The 19,275-nt window shown below is 50.7% G+C and overlaps 1 protein-coding gene across 1 annotated transcript in view; it reads right to left on the bottom strand.

The window, feature by feature from the left end:
* The window catches only part of TBX20 (T-box transcription factor 20), a 45,276-nt gene extending 27,643 nt beyond the window's left edge, over positions 1-17,633 (bottom strand). Inside the window, exons 1-5 of the mRNA XM_028526048.2 lie at positions 16,991-17,633; positions 13,531-13,786; positions 12,363-12,527; positions 8,711-8,819; positions 4,823-4,981 (exon numbers count right to left, since the gene is read on the bottom strand). Coding sequence (XP_028381849.1) covers positions 4,823-4,981; positions 8,711-8,819; positions 12,363-12,527; positions 13,531-13,786; positions 16,991-17,117 — 816 coding nt within the window. The 5' untranslated portion in view covers positions 17,118-17,633. The remainder of the gene's footprint in view (positions 1-4,822; positions 4,982-8,710; positions 8,820-12,362; positions 12,528-13,530; positions 13,787-16,990) is intronic.
* Positions 17,634-19,275: the final 1,642 nt, after the last annotated feature.

Below are 19,275 nucleotides of genomic sequence, written 5' to 3'. Positions count from 1 at the left end.
ATGGACCGTTGATCTAATTCCAGGGAAAGCAATTGCTTTTGAAAGTTGGAGAAAAAACGCTGAATGGAGTTCTTATTACTAAAATGGTGTGGGGGCCTGGATTAACCTCCAACCTCGAACAGGTTTTATGGAGCATGGATCGGCAGCACAGGGGCCACGGGTTCAAGTCCTCAACGAGCCTAGGGTGGCCCCCGTGCTATCACTAGGCTCGGAATCCACTGCGGTGCTAACGATGGTCACCGGGAAACACTGGCTGACCTTTGCTCCCGGAGAGAGCAGTTGCAACTTGACTCCTTCTTTCTAGTTACAGACCGAAGGAAACTCAGCTTCAGTCCCCATGGAAAGCATTTTCACTTGGTTTTCTGTCTTAAGATAAAATAATTTTTAGCAAAATCTTAACATTCTAGGTAATCATGCCTTTTTCAAGGTCAGGCATTATGTTTTATTTTCCCAGGGATATTTAAATACTTAGAATACCTGCCGCTTGTGACACCGTTGAGCAATGTCACCCCCGTCAAAGGTAAGGACCCCCAAACCAGTCCAACACCAAACACAACACGTATAGTCTTGATCATCTGAAGCACAGGTGTGGCCTAGAATTCGAAACCACGTTATAAAAGCTGCAAGGTCTTCCACCGGGCGAGGAAAAAGCACTAATAGACAAGGACAGCACTTGCACGGAAGAAACCCTGTCGTTTAGTGTCAATGCACACACATGCACGTCGCTAATTCAGGCCAAAAAGCACCCCTTATTTCATGCATTGAATTGACAATGCAGAAAACAATGCAGGTCCTAACCAAAAAACTCTTTCAGCATCTCCTGTACCCGTAGATGAAGGTGTGCGTGACAGCAAGGCAGCTGTGCCAGAGAGAAGGGGACCTTCCCCGTGGCTGGCATTCCCCATGACATCACGAGTCTCTGAGTCCAGCCGGGGCTCCCAGGCGGGGCTCCCAGCCGCAAGGAGGAATGGGCCCTCCGAGACCATTTCTCCAATTATCAGGAGCAGATCCGGCCAAAGGCATTTAAAAATGAAACCTGACCTACACTTCAACTCTACCGCAGTGGCCTGCCTGCTCAAAAACCAGGTATGACCTTTAAGTCTTAAATTATAAAATAGTTTGTTGAAAGTATAACGTATTTAGCTTTTATCTAATAATGTAGACAAATGCAATCATTTCCTCGCCAAAACCAGAGGGAAAAAATAGTAAAAAAAAAAGAAAAAAGGTCCCATTTTCATTACTCATAAATAAAACTACCAGCCACAATAAATTAGAAGCTTTTTCACAACTCTATTGGAAACTTGGATTGGCCTTTAACAGATATAAAAATAACAGTCCTATCTAAAGTTTCAGAGATATGAAGGTGATCCTGAGTTTTAAAATATTCTTCCTCTCTCTTCTCTCTACTCCGTGCATAGAAAAATTCTAATAGTTCTGCCATCCTTAGTACACGTTTAATTTACTTCCTATATATTTATTTTATTCTATGTTTGCCATAAGATAAGCAGGACACAAACACGGTATAATAAGGAAAAAGCAGCCGATGCAGAGAGGCCTAGAAAGAATCAAGGATGACTTCAGAAAAACGGTATAGGACTGAAGAAAATACTAACCCCCAAAGGATCTATTCACCCCGTATATGTTTATTAAACATGAATTTTGATTGGTCTCATGAAATTTGTAAACGACTTCAAAACTGACTTGAAACCCAAATCCAATCTTTATTACATTTTTCTGTCTTTGGCTCAATTCTTACTTGAATTTCATTGTACACGTGGCACTGTGCTAGCGGTCAAGGTTTTAAAAGTAGACGCATAGAAATAAACGGGCTGTTTGAACCTGGCAGCGCTGCCACTTCAGTTCCTAGACCTCAACACTGACAGTGGTCCCTTCCTCCTCGGCCCTGCTGTCCAGCATGAGGCCACCAGCGAGGAGGAGCTCAGGCCCCGCAGACGGTCCTGCCACTTACCAGATTTGTGTGACCCCAGGCGACGGTATTAACTCCCCTGACCCTGTTTCTTTGTCTACAGAATGGGGCCCGAGGGAGCCTTCTGCAGGCGATTAGTGTCAGCATTAAATAGGATCGTGAGAAAAAATGTGGAGAGATTTTTCTAAATTAAAACTAATACATCCAGCCCTGGCTGGCATAGCTCAGTGGATTGAGCGCGGGCTGCGAACCAAAGTGTCGCAGGTTCGATTCCCAGTCAGGGCACATGCCTGGGTTGCAGGCCATGACCCCCAGCAACCGCATATTGATGTTTCTCTCTCTCTCTCTCTTTCTCCCTCCCTTCCCTCCCTAAAAATAAATAAATAAAATCTTTAAAAAAAATGAATACATCCAACCATGAACTTCAGTCGGCTCCTAGTTCAGCGGGGAAAAGGGGTTGTGAAAGACATTTGTTGGTCTATCCTGAAGATGTTAACATAAACTGAATGTTAGATGACCCTAAGGAATGTCTTATTGCTTTCCTTCACTGTGATAAAGACACTGTGGCTGCAAAAACAGTATTCTCGTTGTCCGTATGCACTGGTGGGAGCCTCCCCAGGGAAAGCATCACGGTGAGCACGAGTGAGTGAGTATCAGATGATGACAGGGAGGGGGGAATGGGTCCGTGCGGAGGGAGACCTGGGGCGGAGACGGCCAAGTGGCACGATGTTAATTTTTTTATCTGGATGGAGTACATGGTATTCATTGTACCATCTGTGCAGCTCTTACATATTTGAAGGTCTTCTAAATAGAAAGTGGAGCGGGACAAAAAGCATCAAGAGAGGTCATGCCATGAGAACGTGTGGCCCCTGCTGGACACAGCCGGTGCCAGTGGCCATGCTGACGGCTAGTTTAGGACGACTGCCACCTCGTCACACTGGCGGGCAAGCGGGAGCCCTTGTTGAAAAGAAGAAAAAAATGAACATGACATGAACCTAAAGAGTTGAAATCCTCTGAAAAGGATGTCGTGGAGTCAGTCCATCAGGGTCACAAGCCAGGAGGACACCAGGCAGAGAGAAGTTAAGGACACTGACCACCTGGGGTCAAACCCGATGGGTGCAGGACGGTCACCCTGGATGAGCTATTTAACTCCGTGCCTCAGTTTTCCAGCTGTATGGGTGGCACAGAAATACCGTTGTCCCTATCACATAAAAGCACTGTGAAGATGAAATAAAACAGCGTACTGTAAAGGGTTCCTCGTGCACAGCAGGGACCCAATATTAGCTAGCTATTAGTGTAATCACGTAGATGATGACCCCTTGGCCCGTGAACCGGGATGTGAGAGGCCCTGCTAACAGTTACTCAGCGTGGCTCCTTTACCTCCTGGCAAACTGCATCTAGATGTTATTCTGTGAAACCTCCTTTCATTTTGCTTTCATTCTTTAAGATAATCAGTGTGGTAGCATTTGGGCATTCGTGTATCATTAAAAAATAAGCCACTAACATTTCAACATGCAAATGGTGACAGATCCTCCCTGGACAGTCCAGGGATGGTCCAACAATAACCACACGCCTTACTCAGAGCACCTCACGGTTTCCGAAGGTGCGTTTCCCTGCGGCATCTCGTCTGGTTCTCCCCGGCATCCCCGAAGCCGGTCTGGGCAGTCTCCGCCCCGGCTCCCAGGGAAGGAGAACAGCAGCCACAGGGAAACCTACTCAGGGCCCTACAGACACAACAGGGGTCTGCCCCGGCATTTGCCCACGGCCCTGCTCTGGGTCCCACCTCCTTATCTGAGCAGAGCTCCCTGGGCTTCCGGCGTCATGGCATTGCTTTTCCTGAGAGGCCCAGCACCCTGGCTCCTCTGGCTGGCCAGCCCACCCTGGACCTGAGAGCACCCAACAGTTGTTCCCTCGCAACCCAAACTGCAACAGGACAGGTGGGGAGCAGTACTCCCGCTGCCCATAACCAATCAAATGAGAGGCAGACACAGAGGGCCGTCCCCTACCAGAGAGGCTGTGGACACCTGAACTTGGCGAGCAAACTGGCGGTGGGAGTGTCTTTGACGGAAAAGAAGTCCTGCTCCTGGTCTTTGCCGACTGCGGAAGGACCGCTTATCCGCTCTGAACGTGGCATCCTCACTGCAGGAGGCTCCTGTCACCCCAGCCCCCACGGCTACGCCCACCGGGAATGAAGGAAATATGCGGGGAAGCGCCGAACGGCTCCCAGCCCTCACTAAGACTTTGATATTTATGGAATTGAACTAACCCTTATGGATTAAAAAAATGCGTACATTTTCAATGGGATGTACAACAGAGATTAGAAACTATATCACTCAATGTTATCAACTGCATTTCTTGATGGCAATTAAACACACACTGCTTACATACTACCGTTTCTCTCAAGAGACATTTAAAATCATGCTACTAGAATGAACGTGCCCCAACTTCCAGCTGAATGAGCCTCACAAAGCTACCCCAAGCGTCAGCGCTGTGGGCAGTTGGCTGGAATATGTGTCCTAATTTAGCAGAAAAACACAAGTCCTACATTTTGTGGAGCAAACAGTGCGTGGATGATTACGTACATTACGAGACTCTATCAGGAAGAGGAAAAGGAAGCAGGTACTTTCTCGAGCAGAAACTCGAGAAGCCAAAGAGAGGCGGGTTGGAGTGAGAGAGCGAACAGCGGACCTCGGAGAGCCGGCCTCGGAGCACGAAGCTTCCAGACCAGACGGTGTCATCCAGCGCTCACAGAGGCCCCAGGGGCTGGTGCTCAATAGCCCTCTCCAAAGTGAACTTCTATTTTAAGTGCCGGGATAGCTGTTCTCTCCAAGGAAATGAAAGGGCCTCCTAAGCCCTTATCTGAGTTGGGACAGAACTCGTGAACGGAGCACTCACCAGCTGGTTCTGATAGGCGGTCACCGCCGTGAAGACGGTCTCCGGGAAGATGAACGTGCGGAACTCTTCCGACTTCAGGTTGAGCAACGAGGCCGTGTGGTCCTTCTTCTTAATGATGTGCACCCGCGGCTGGTACTTGTGCATCGAGTTCAAAATGATCTGCCGGGAAGAAGGGGGCAGGGGAGTACTGACGTTTAGGTATTGACATTGCTCAGCGGGCCAGATTACAATCCGGGGAGAAGGAACTGGAAAGTCTGCAGTTTCAAGTTCAGGTTTGCAGCAGGACCTACCCTGTCCCATTCTTACAGCAAATCCCTTCCCCAAGATACTGCAGAGCCATCCTTGTAAGTCACATTTTACCAAAACAAGGGCAGATGATACAGGGGGTTTCAAGTATCTTTTCTAAAGGGATGCAGGGAAGGTTGTCGGGAGAATAAGTTTATTTATTTTTAAATCAAGTTTTTAAAACATTTTTTTGTGTGTTAGTCTCATTAGACCAAAGGATGTATGTGCACATTTTCTGAAGCAAGGAATTTTATATGCTAGGAGGACAGATTGCTATTTACTGGGGACAGGGGGAGGGGTGGATTAAACAGTTTAGAAAGGCGATGCGATATTAAACAGATCTAGGTTAGAACACTGAATCTGCTACTTCCAAGCTCTTTAATCTTGGGGCGGGTGACCTCACCTCTCTCCAACCTCAGCTTCTCAAACGCAAAACCAGTATTAACCTCACTGGGTGTGGTGAGGATTCGATGATGTAACCCTTATAAATCACATAGCAAATAGGAAGTCCTCAAAAAACGTGAACTCTGTCTATTATTATTGTTGATGTGGCTGATTCCTGACTTCCGGTTATAAAGGAAACACGAGTGATAGTGATGGCCATCTTCCATTCCGTAGCTCATAAAAGTTGTCCCGTGTTTAGAAATCATAGCCTACCCTGGTCAACAAGGCAGTATTTTTTTTCATGTAACTTTTAAATAAAATACATTAATTTGCCACTATGAAATCTGCGTGACAAAATTGACTTTCGGATATGAAAGGTTTTCCACATCGCCCCCCACCTCTACTCCAGCCCCCACACCCAGCGAGCTACCTAAATCTCCAAAATTCATCATGTCTTTCCCGGCATACCAGGCCTCACGTGGTAGGCCCTCTACCCCAAGGGCCCAGCAGAGAGGCAGGCTCTCAAGGGAGGCGTTTTACAAACACTATGGCAGGACCCAGTTCAAATGCACACAGCGCTGCTGCAACCCATGGTTGGTTCCCCTGTTGGCCTGGCCAGCATGGGTGTGGCGCGGGAGGGCTCCTGCTGGTTGACTTCGCTAGTCACGGTGGGAAAACCGACACGGAATCGACCTCTCTCGGTGCTGAGACGCAAGCCAACTCCACGTTCCAGCGCATCCACTGGGACTGAATTTTGTGCCCGCCACCTTTCCATGGTCCTAAACCCAAGTAGGCATAATGGAAACCTATGAGAGCTTTAGACACATTGACATAAACGTTAAAAAGAAAAAGTCTTCTCTTTGTACACTGCGTGTATCCTAAGGAGTTCAGGATATCTGTGCTCAGTCATAAACCTGGAATAACCTTAATGCGACAAAATACTGGTTCAAGAAAATACCTGAGCGTTCATGATACGTATGCCCTACGAAGAAGACAGAATTTTCAAACCCCACACACAGCGGGAAAAGCCTAACCTTTAAAGAAGGTCCTGGCTCCCCTTCTCACGCCACCCCGAGGTCAATTCCCTCTGGGAAAGACACAGATACACTCCGACCTCAGAGTGAGCCTCAGACTCCGGGCTCCTTGACTCTCCGCTCAAGCCCCCACGGGGCCGAGGAACACCCATAAAAATGTGGACTCTGCTTCCTCGTGTTTCCAAACAAACTGCTGGAAGTAAGGGTTTTTCCTGTTGCAAAACTCAAAGTGCGTCGGTAAGAGGGGCCTCGTCAGGGCTCATTCAGAGGATGTGGCCAAGCAGCCCAGGACCTAAAAATGCCCCCTCGTCTTCTCCAGAGCACACTGTGGCTGGTGGCAATGGGTTATATTAAATAACAAGATTTTAAAGTCAAAGTGGATATTAACAACAACCTAAAACTAAGCAATTTGTTGAAGTCCAATCTCGTAATCAGACGAGAACCCAGAGCTCCAGAAATACGGCTGAGTGCTCGCCAATGCTCACCCGTGAGGCTGAAGCTCAAGGAAAACGTGTCCAGTTCTGGACACTGCTCTCAGCAAGAACTTTCGAGTCTTCCCGGAAAGACCCAGGGCTTCAAAAAGCTTCGCATAAGGACAAGACTAGAACCGTTAAGATTTTTCATGTCTCCCTGCAAAGATTTCGGTAGAGCCCAAGAAATGTCAACATGGCTAACATGAAGAGGGATCATGAGCCTACAGGAAATGTCTCTCAGATACGTTATAAATTTTAAAATGAATTAAAAATATGTGAATACTGAAAAATATGTGAATACTTTTTCAATACTGAAAAAAAATATGTGAATGGAGACAATCTTTGAAAAAAAAAGGGGGCAATTATGCCAACATCCTTAGGTCAGCTATGTTTTCCAACATGTGAAGTAACAGAAACCGGTCCACCTTCTCCCAGCATCTGAACGGCAGCCGCAGGTGAGTCACGGGTTGACCTGCTCACTCTCGCTCAGCCGTGATAAGCCAGGCCCCTGTGGGCATGGGGAGGTCGGCCAGGCCTGAAGCGACTTCTTTAGTTTCAGGTTCAAGCCAACCACCTGAAACCACGTCTAGAACCTCTATTTATTATCTACATATAACCGTCTTTTCTAGGAAAATGTTTTGAAATTCTTCAAAATTGCACAGATCCAACAGAGACAAAACCCTAATGTCACAAGAGCCTAAAGTAAGGGGATGAGAGAGCAAATAATTGCATCAGAATGTCTAAGACCCAAAAAGCAGCTAGGGAAACACCAATGTGCTTTGTGTCGATTAAGGCCCCCCCCAAAAAAAAGTCAGTCTTCTCATCAAAAAGAAGTATGCAAGTCTGTCCAAATTTTCTTAGACTTGCAATCTTTAAGAGTACAGGTAGTTCCTTAAAAAGCAATCTTATCCAATGTGCAAAGGCCCTCGCCAGTAGCTTTTGTTCTATTAACTATTGGTAAGAGCTCAGAACTCCCGTTTCTCCTTTTCTACCTTTTGATGAACTCAGATGCACCAAATGGTTTTGTTTTTAATTGCAAGACTCCTCTGTGGCTCACTTTTCATAAGACTCTCCATAAGGGGGTGTATACCGAGTACACAGCACCGTCCCAAACTTATTTAGATATCATTTCCAATGGTTGGCTTGAACCCGAAACCAAATCAACCCCTTCAGGCCTGGCCAATCTCCACACGCCCACAGGGCCCCCGTTTATCACGACCAGGACGGCGTAACCGGGTCCACTCTGGACTCTGCTGGCGCGCTGTTCCGATGCTGGGAGTAGCTGGCCGGGTTCCAAACTTATTTGGACATAACACCCTTTTGTTCTTTTGCATCTCACGTGCGTGTGTCCATAGAACACGCTTTAGCAACCCCCGTGGGGGCACCTCAGCCCCGTTCCTCTTATGCTGTGTTGTCTGATAGACCCCCGACAGAATTCGGATGTCTAACCCACGATCGGGCTGGAGTCGCCTCCACCACGCATGCTCTCTTCGTTTAACTGGCGTGGGTGCAAAGCCGTTGCTGAAGTCTCAGGAAATCCACGGTGCTAAGGGCCCCAAACCCTCTTGCATAGAAATACATGAATACAGGAAGGTCCTCATAGGATGATTCAGAGCTAGAGGGTGGGAGAGGCGGAGGGAGAGGGGGAAGGCAGCGCCGGGGGGCTTCCCCATTGCACCCCGAGTGCACTCACTCCAAGGTGCTGCACTTACGTGGCCGTGTTGGTCCAGCTCGTTGTTGGTGAGTTTCACCTTCTCGAAAGACACCATCTGTTTGAGTAGCTGCTCGCCCGTGAAAGGAGAGTCTGGGTGCACGTACAGCCTGAGAAAATTGGGAGATTTTATTGAGGCATTTCTTAAAAATCCGTTCTCTGTGGGTTATAAAATATTCTGATTCTAAAGGGACACAAAACCCCCGTATAAGTGGTGAATTTTATTTGCTCCATATAATTTCAAATTTCATAATATGACAATACCAAAATAACTCTAAAACCTCTAAGTGTTCCTTTATGTGTCAGTGATACAAAAGGGAAAATACTTAATAAACTTTCTACTATCTGTTGAGCAAACCATTTTTAAAGATGGGTTTTTTTTCCTGCATAATAGGCTACTGGGCCACTTCTATAAAACATAAAATCTCATTGGTAAAGGAATTCTCAAAAGAAAGATTAGGTTATATACTAATTGCATAATGAGGTTCTAGGTCAGGCATTGCTCTAAAGCAATGAAGACATACGGAATTCAAAAGAGGAAACGGTTCTAGAGAATCCATTCATTTAAAGTGGAAGGTGACTGAGTGTCAAGTTTATGGCCTTAATAAATACAGGACAGAGTGACTTGAATACAGTGAGCTGGAAACTTAATAGCCCACACATTATAACTGGTTGCTCCACCATCAATGCTATTTATTCCCTCATCATCTTGTTAAATCACGAGAATGAAAATAAGCTGAGTAAGCTTCAGTTATTCAATGTATTTATTTGTAAACAACCTAAGTCAAAAGGTATATTTGTCAAGCATGTATCATCTGTTGATCAGGTGCTACGTGCAAAACAATATTTTCAGTTAGACGCAGGCCATGTGTCCCACCTGTGAGTACCCCACTAAGCACAGCTCTTGGTGACTCCCAGTCCTGGTTTCCACACGACAGAAGCTGTTCTGAAGCTGGGGGGCGATCCCAGAGCCAATGAGAGGGGAAGGAACTGTGCTCGATTCCACAGGTTAACAGGTAATTCATATCTGAACTTTGTATAGGACCCTTGTAACTCTAACCAAACATAAATATTACATTGGGGGCCAAGGCAAGAAAAGAAGACACGGAACCTTTCCTTGCAATGTTCACATGGAGAACCAGAAGTCTGTGCTGTGGTTTGTCACACAGAGGGCGGAGAAACAGAAGACCCAGGGGCAGGAGCTCAAGCAACGCCCAGCAGAAGCAAAGCACAGCAAAGGCTGGCAGCCACGGAGACTCTTACTAGGCCCGCGCAAGAACCAGGCGGGCTTGCGGTGTTTGTTCTCCTGCCTGTTTGCGTGCTTTTTCTTTCCAGGACGAGTGCTCAAAATTGCCTTTCCACTGAAGTATTCTTTGATAACACGATGATAATGGCCTTTCACGAGCCACCCCTCCAGGGCTATAGCTTCATAGCTGCAGCTGTTTTACCTGCCGGCACCCCGTCCGACCCGCCCTGCCAAAAAGGTTTCGAGAATACTTAATGTCCCGGACGCTGCTGAAACGCTCTCTAAGTATCAATTCACCAGGTGTAACCACATTAATAAAGACGAACACATTTATTAAATATCAATTACTCTAAGGAAAAGAAAACGTCCTCTGTGAAAAGAGCATTATTTTAGATCCTGCATGATGTCTTGCCCATTATTGTGATCAAACCATGTGGTCAAGCATTACTGCGTCTGATTAGGCACAACCGACTGGCGAAGCTCAGTCTGCAACGAAATGTGTCCGAGGACTAGAGCCCAAGGAATCCGCACCGTCAATACAGAAACGATCACCCTGCCGCGGCTCCCACCTTCTCCTTCACGGAGCTAGAAAATACATGGCACTGTTTCTTTTTTAATAATAATAAAGGACAGTGGCTTAAATTATCCAGAACATTTCCATCCTATAACACGCTAAACACTTTTATCTAATATCCACATAAATAAGCCGAGCTAAGATGAATGAAGAAGGCTACAGGAAGCCCCTCCCCTCTCACGGTCCCGGGGACTTAAAATTCCAGCAATAGCTTACACATGCTTCAGTTAAGATAGCGTATTGGTACGTGTTTTCTTTCTGCAACCAGAAGAGATTAGTAACATAAACAAAGACTGTCATATTTCCAAAGGTCTGCTGGCCTGCACCAGTCCCCCATACCTTCAGATAGGAACAAAACACACGCTAAGTAAGATTGATTAACTTCTTAGAGGAAAGACTTTAAAGGAGAAAAAAAAAGAGGGTTTGTTTGTAAAAATGCTTAGGAGTCTGCTAACATCCCCCCTTCCTTAAAAAGCTGGAGAGTAATGCGAAGCAGCTATTTAGTAGTAAATCGTAGCAAACACGAATTATACTCATTTTAATCGCTATTGGGCACTGGTGACTCTTGCTCGCTCAATTAAAACGTAAGTAACAGTCTTTTGTCTCAGTCATTGAGTATGTGTTCCATGCACTGGCTCGGCAGGGCCGGGAGGATGTCCTTCCTGGTCCCCTGCGGGAGTGGGAACCTGGGAGAGGCTTCTGCCTTCTCCTCCCCAGCGCTTCCAGCACACCCTGGGCTCGGTAACGCGATCCACCACCAAACAAGCCCTACGCTCCCTCTGAACTGTGTGTGCAGATTGTCGGTGTGGGTCCTGCGCGGCCACTAAGACTCCAGACCGCCCCCTTACACACAACCAGCTGCAACCCCAAAGCTCCTAGAACTCTACATCTAAATCAGTTTTCAGCTCTGAGATGGCCTTTCGGTCGCTTACAAAAATTGGTTGTAAGACAACTTAAAAGCTGTGAGACTCGGCTGTAGAACCCTGAGTGCTAATATTCCTTGCATTAAAGTTCGCCCTTAGATTCCCACAACGACAGCTGTTCCCGTTCACATAAATAAATAAATAAATAAATAAATAAATAAATAAATAAATAAAATACATGTCCTCCCCCTGCTGCACCCTCCCCACGCTCAACTGGGCAAAGCAGCAATACTCAAGGTCTACAGGTGGGATTTTAAACGGGGTTCTACTAGAAAAACATTATTACCAACGAATAGCACAAAAGTAAACATATATGATCCCTACGATACTCATTGAGTAATGTTTCATGTAAAAAAAAAAGTGTTAACCTGATGTTGACTAATACATTCATCCATTTAAAAATTAAACTTAAAAATCTCTGAGCCCTTTCTGGCCAAAAAAAAAAAAAGCACATTTTACCAAAATGATATTTATTATGTGCAGCTTTAAGCACACTGTTAACGAATATTTACTACAAGCAAGCACTGCACCAAAAGGCACTTTTTAAGAAGGACTTTAGGGCAACCACTTGGTCGGTAGATTTATAAGGCCCGGTGTCAGGCAGCCAACTGGAAATGCATATGAATGCCCTGCGAAATGGGTCCCGGTCCCTAGCCAACATTCTACCTGCCGTTTAAGGGAGCCCTGAACCTTGGAAATGGACTGAGAGGGAAGAGAAAGACGAGGCCGGGTCTGGGCACACCCCCCACCCTTCTCGGAGACCCGCCCGAGGTTTGTGTGGTCAGTGCCGGAGCATCTGGCCCTGGGGTCCCACCAGAGCTCGTAGCCTTAAAAACAGACCCCCGAGGGTTCCCACCAGCAGGGCTCGCAGGCACGTTGGTCAGGCAGAGAGAGGTCTGGGGGCACAAACCTGGCCGGCAGCGGCGGGTCCGCCTTACCAGCCACCAGCCAGGAGGACCGGTGGTAGGCGTAGCGGTACCTCTTGTTGTCCACGGGGACGATGTCCATCAGGACTATGTACTTGGCCTCGGGATCCACGCCGGAAAACGACACGCGGATGGTAGGGAACATCCTCCTGACACAGGGAGACAAGGAGAGTCGGCCTGAGCTCACACGCCCGCCGGAGAGAGGGAAGCGAGGGTTGGCCTCCCCTCCCTGCCCGGCCCTTTCTGTGTCTTGGAAAGCCACGGAGATGGGAATTTAGAGACCGACGGTCTAGATAATTTTAAGTGTCGCCTTACAAGCGTCCTCGTGGCTGGGGGCAAGTTGTGTTTTCCTTGCGATGAGAACACCTGCAGGTCTGCGATTGCGGAAAAGCCTACCCGCATCAGCAAGCCCATTAGCTCCCCGAGCAGCAACTTCCTGGCCTTGCTGGGAGGAAACTCGCTCCCTCCCCAGAAAGCGGGAGGGGGTGGGGGGACTCTAGGGTTCAGTTCAGGGGACTCTCAAGGTATTTCCTGGAGTCCCTGAGAGCTGGAGGGAGAGACCAGGCACCCAGGGCCACCGACCTCCGGAGCCTCTGCCCCAGGCCCTGGGAGTGCCGGCACCCTGGCTTCCCGCGAGCCCTGAGCCCGCCCAGCTGCGGCGCCAGGGGGCCCTCGGAGCCAGTACCCCCTCCTCCCTAGAGCGTGGTCACTGGGAATTGCATTCTGCCACTCAGGTTTGACTTTTAGTTTTAATGGGAGCTGGAGGCTTCTGCGGATTGAGGCCCACAGAAAGGAAGCTACCGGCTTTTCTCCAAGCACCCAGCCTCGGCCCTGTACTCCTGGGCTCGAGTCCCTCCTACCCTCCAGGTGCCAAGCCTGAACCCCCAAACCCTCCGGGGCTACAGGGGACAGAGGCCCCTGGTCCCTGTGCCTTTCTCATCAAGACCGAGGTGAGCTTTCCCACCGCCAGAGCTCAAGAAATTAAAAAGACCAGCAGCGGTTTCCAAAGTGAACCGGTGGAAACAAGCCCCCCTTGAGCAAAGCTGCCGCTGCGTCCCAGGACCAGCAGGGATTCCCCCGATTCCCCCAAATGACCCACGCCACCCAGGGCGCGTTCCCACCCTCTGCCTCTCCCCGCCACGGCCCCGCTACCTGCCAGACTTGGTGATGATCATCTCCGTGCCCAGTTCGTGGAACTTGTCCCAGAGCTCCTTGGTCTCCAGGCTGCAGGCGATTTTGGCCATTTCCTCGCTGGGGATGATGGGGGTGGTGGGGATCAGCGGCTCGGTGCACAGCGAGGAGGACGGTGGGCTGCTGCCGCCCCCGCTGCCCCCGAACTCCCCGTGAGCATCCAGGCTGGTCAGCTCGCCCAGGGGCTGAGCGCAGGGTGACTTCTCCACAAATTGTTCTGCAAGAGAAGGGGCAGTGACAGCCAGCGCCGTCCGGCGAAGCCACGGGAAGAGCACCACGGCGAACATAGATAGGTACCTGGTTTGACCTTGGAAAAGTTGGGCTCAGAAACTCCAGGGAGGCAGCTGAGAGCGTGCCGTGTTCTAAATCAAGCGTGCGACTCCCACGGAGAGACACGTATCCACCGCTCGCTGGCTGAGCCACACGAGTGAGTTCCAGAGCCGTGGCTCCTGACCACTGCTTCTGAACCCCGCGCGGGGGAACAAGCCCGTGCGGACTGGAAAGGCGGTGATCGTGATGGACAAAAAGCCAGCGTTCCTGTTTTTATCCCTCCCAGGGTCTAGACTCCTGGGATCTCCTAGGATCTGGAGCCGGTCCTGCCTCTTTGAAAGCCAGGGAAGTGGGGAGATGAGCCCCCTCTCCAGAGAGAAAATGAACCGTGGGCCAGAGAGAGTAGACAGGCAGCTAAAAAAATCAAGTCACTTCTCGTTCTCCTCTCTGCCTGGCTGTCCGTGTCCTAGGCTTTAAAGAGGCTAGCCTAGGGGTTTTGTCCAACGCACCTCCCAGCCTGAGATCTTTAAAAAAAGACTAGCATTTAGCTTGTTAAACCACAGGAGTGCAAGCTCTGGGCCATTTTGAGACAAAAAGGTCCCAGAAGCGAGGAAAACAATGGGAAAACCAGGCTAGCAGGCGTACTGAAGCAGGAAGGCAGCTTTGCCATCCAGCAGGAGGCTGCAGTGTGGCTGATAAGGGCCCGGGACTCCACCAGTCACTTTGATGGAATACAGGGGGACTTCTGTAATTATCCCAATTATCTCGCATCCCTTAAAAAAGAAACTACTTGAATCTGCAATGTGAAACTGACCTCCAAACAACTCTATTCTGAGTGCCCCCAAGGAACTGAAACAAGTTCTCAATGTAGGGATGTGTGTATATATTATATATTTACTATATATATATATATATATATCTCATACGAAATGGTTTTCTTTCTGTAGTTCTCCTTGACTTAGGTCAGGAAATAGAGGATTTTCACCTTTTCTACTTTTACAATAACAATCCAGCTCCCGGAAGTGTTTTAAATGAAGAATTGTCACATTAATTATCTCACCCTTCTATTTTTCAGTTCAAAGCAAGAGACCCATGCCCTGGCCGCAGCGTATTTTCTACTACTATTTTCAGAAGCACGTTCACACACTGTCTTCCTAAGGAATTAACAAGGAGCCTTGGGAATATTATTTTCTGACCATCAAAAAGAAAAATGCAAACTCTCTAAGCCCCAAGCCACCGGAAGAAGAAAGTGATTCAGAAGTGCTCTAACACGAGGTGACGTGTCAAATACATCTCAAATCAAGTTTTTAGAGAAACGCTCTAGGGGTCTCAGGCTGTCCCTCTGAACCGACTTAGTGTGTTCCAGCACGCAGTCAGGGGACGCCCTACTTCGCTTGGACGTCTCACTGGGGTTTCACACCCCACCCGCTCTTCACAGAACCTCTAGGTGTGTCTCCCCCCCGGCCTACGGTTACTAATCGTGCTCTCTCGGACCGACCCCTAAAAGGGACAGGAAGGCCTTCTGGTCCTTCCGGACGGGTGCTTACTTCCAGACTTCCAGACTGCATGTGTGCTGAGGAAGGGGGGCCGGTGGCTCCGAGCTGGGGGCCGGTCCACAGCTTAGAATTTAGGTAGGTGGTTTTTTTTTTCTCAGGAAAATCAACAGGCAAGGAAGCAACACTGAAATGACAGTGGCGCTGAAGCTGGCTTGGGTCCCAGCCCGCTGGCTGTACGGGGGTCAGGAATCACAACCTGCAGCTGGCCTTCCCTGTGGGCTCCCACCCGACAGGGGACATCTGCAAAGAATCAGGAAGCCCCCAGGACAGAAGCGGATGATGTAGGGAGGTCCCCCCGGAACATAACTTTGAAATAGGTGGCTAACTTTTTTTTCCTGCACAGTTGAGGTTGTTTCCATTTCTCTGGCGGGTTTAGATTTAGACCACAGGGCAGGTGGGGGGAGCCAGGGCAGGGAGTGAAAGTCTCGAAGGGGAGACTTTCGACTTCACGTTTTCTAGAAACCTTCCACGTTCTCTTTCCCCGGCTCTGAGTTGCCGCGGGGATTTTAATTCCCGGTTCTCTCTCTGCCCAGCTCATTTTTTTTTCCCTCCATCTCCAGGGCTTCGTCTCTCGCATTATTATTGTTGTTCTGGATGTGGGATATTAAATTATGGGGAAGGACCGGGAGAAGGAAGGAAAAGTTGGGGAGAGTTCAAAATAAACATTACCCTGTTTGCTTTTGTGATGTTTTTCACTGTTTCAGGGTTTCCAGCTGATCAGGATATGAAATAACTATTTCCTGGGGCCCCAAGAGGTGGTGACGAGGGGACGACTTCTCCGTGGTAAGGGGACGCTGAAACACATTTCCGGCAGTTTCTTTCCCACATAATTCACTCGTGCTACGGGGAACATAATCCCTTTCCTCCCTTTACTCCGAGCCTTGGAGTCTTCTATAAATGGTAAAGGTTGTTAAATAAACAGTATAGCTAAAAGTTGAGGAATTTGGGAAATGGTTGCTGGCTGATGTTTTTGCCAACCTCTACTGAAAAGGACGGCAGTTATACAATGATGTCTTATTGATACGTCCAGTGCTTCTGTGAGGCCAGCGATTCGCGCGGGGAGAGCTGGCTCGTTCCACAGCCCTTGACGGTGTTTTTCAAGAGCTGGCCCTGTGTGGCCTATCAAATCGGGGGAAGACGACATTTAACTAGTTTCTTGTTATGTCACTGGGAGTGGCCTTGGTTTCCACTGCACAAGCAGGTATTATACGCATCATAAATCCCGTTGAGGCTTAGGAGGGGGCTTTATTATTATTTATCCTTGAAAGTTTCTTTCCCAACAAAGTTACACACCCACACACCCTGGGAGTCCAGACAAGTACAGAGAGCGCCTACCGCGTATGTGGGATGCGAAACCGGTTGTATTAGCAGATTGTGGAGCGTCCCCCTCCAAAAAGAAAAAGTGGGCCTTAAAGGAAAAAAATCTCCCCCTCCCCACGACGTAAAGTCCGTGGCCTTAAGGTCAGAAGCTGCGGTGCGCGAGCTGGGAAGGGAGGCCGCACTCAGGAGCCTCCCGCAGCCAAGGGACAGAGGGGCACAGGGACAGGCAGCGCCCCGCCTCTGCCCACCCAGGACACTCAGGCAGCCCGACTTACCCAGGGGTTTGATGGTGTTCTCCGCGGCCTCCTTCTCCTTGGAGCCGCCGCTTGACATGAGCGCGGCGATGGAGAAGGCGTTGGCCCGGGAGGAGAGCTGGGGTTTGGGCGACGCGGTAAACTCCATGACCCCCAGTACGCGGTCCTGGCCAGGGACCGGGCCTGCCGAAGTGCCGTCCAGTTTCCCCAAGGGAGACAAAACCGAAACACAGCGCAAAGTTTCCGAATGCAATCACAGCGCAGCAGCCGGGGACTCCAGATGAGTCAGCCCCAGCCTCCCAAGAGCTCCACACGGGCCTCTCCACTACCCCACCGCACAGCCCTGGAGCCGGAGAGACTTCGAACCAGCCGGAGAGGACCGGAGAAGACCAACTGCGGGCTCCACCGGGTGCGCAAGCACCAGGGCGCGCCGCAAGACCACAGGCTGCGCCGCTGGAAGCTGCTGGCGAGCATCAGCTGCGCAAAGCCCAGGGGTCCGGCAGCATCCCCTCCGCGTGGAGTGGCCCAAGAGGCAGGGAGGTGGGGATCCGCGGAGCGCCGCTGAGAGGGCGCGGACCCACCGCAGGCAGGTCGATCGCGGAGCGGCGCAGCACCGAGGACACTGCGCCCGGGTGCTCCCAGCCCCGCGCCTTAATTTGCTGGCGGCGCCGAACCCCGCGGCCACCAGCCAGTCAGCGCCGCCCCACGTCACCGCTTCCTGATTCCGCCGCCGGGGGCGGGGCCTTGGGCTGGGCGCGGGAGGGGGGGCCTGCGCCCGGGGCGCTGCGCCCTCGTGGCCTCCTGCCGCAATCGGCTGCAAACCTGGCACCCGCTGGGGGAAAGGGGTGTCACCGTCAGACTGGCGCAGCCGCCTGGGACGCCTCCCTCTTGGCCTTGCAGTCCCGGGGCGGGAGGGTGGTGAGCACTGTCGGGAGGGGGCATTTCTGTCGCAACCTAAAATCCAGGATCCCGGGAGTGGCGCAGTGCGTGAACCTCGACTGGAGGAAAACTGGAGTTTTTGCTTCGTCCAGTGTTTTTCTTACCGGCGCTCAAAGTTCCAAAAGAAAGTTGGGAAGCGCTAAGTAGAGAGGAGAGCGGCGCAGCAGCGCTGGTGCCCAAGGGCCAGATCCCATGCTCCGCGTAGCCCCCTGGGCTGAGTCCCCATACTGGGGCGGGGGGGAGGGGGGCTCCACTATCTACCTGCTTGACTGTGGCACTGAGAGGCGCAGCCCCTCAAAAGATGCTCCAAGGCGGTGCTGCGAGCATCGGGCAAAGGACGCTGCCCTCGCAACCAAGGTTTCTGCTGCACACCGGCGTGCCTCTCACCCGGGGTTCGTGTTCCCGAGAGGGACTCGGGAAGGTGGGGCTCCGACCACAGGGAAGGCGAGGGGCGGGCGCAGTGCGGGGGTGGGGTGGGGTGGGGGGGCGCGGCACCCTGCAGGGACACGCGACGCGCAGTGGGGAAGTGGGAGCCTTGCAGCGCCTGGGCTCGGCGGACACGGAGCCCTCTGCCCTCGCAGCCTGGGCGGCGACCGGGACTTCCCACGGCCTGGTGGGGGTCGTCCTGTTGGCCGCGTTCAGCTTGAATAACTCACATTCTCCGAATTCGCAGGGTAATCCGCTTCGCTCTGAGCGGTGTAAACTCAGGCGGACACACGCACTCGAGCTGTACATGTAAATATTTGCGCTCCTTCTCAGCCAGTCGGTCTGGCGATGAAGGAGCCTCTTGGTGGGTCTTACATGGGCGGCGTGGGGGAGAAGGAAAGACAGCAGCCCCCATCTCCCACCAGACTTTTACTTTCCTTTCCAGGAGCCCTCCCTGGCTCCTGCACTGAACTCACGGGGGAAAGCTGAGAGCCTAAGGTTGAGGACATTTATTAAGGAAAACGGTGTCATGGGGCAGAGTCGCGATTCAAACCCGCCTCGTCATCGCCTATCAATAGCTTCTAACACGGCGCTGCCTGGAGGTGACCAAGAAACCCGTTCTGTGACTCGCCTCCCTGCGCCCTGTGTCTGTGCAGATGTTTGGGGAGGTTCATGAAGTCGTGGACTCTTGCCCGGGAAGGGGTGTATGCCGCCGTCTGGCCCATCTCTGCTTTCTTTTGAGAGAGAATAACCCGATCTGGCGCGGCGGAGGGCGCGTGCCCCTCTGCAGGGCGCCCAGCCGGCTAAAGGCAGACTGGCGCTCAGGCCGGCACCCCGGGCCGCTGTCCTGGTCCCCGCCTGACCCGGCAGCGACTCGGGGCTGCTCCCGCGAGGGCGATGGCAGAGCCAACGCCCGCTGACAGCAGAGGGCTTTCCCATCG

This window comes from Phyllostomus discolor, chromosome 10 (assembly GCF_004126475.2).
Source record: "Phyllostomus discolor isolate MPI-MPIP mPhyDis1 chromosome 10, mPhyDis1.pri.v3, whole genome shotgun sequence".
In the NCBI taxonomy this organism is placed as follows: Eukaryota; Metazoa; Chordata; class Mammalia; order Chiroptera; family Phyllostomidae; genus Phyllostomus; species Phyllostomus discolor.
The sequence above is the reverse complement of the archived record's forward strand: the minus strand, read 5'-3'. Positions and strand labels throughout refer to the sequence as shown.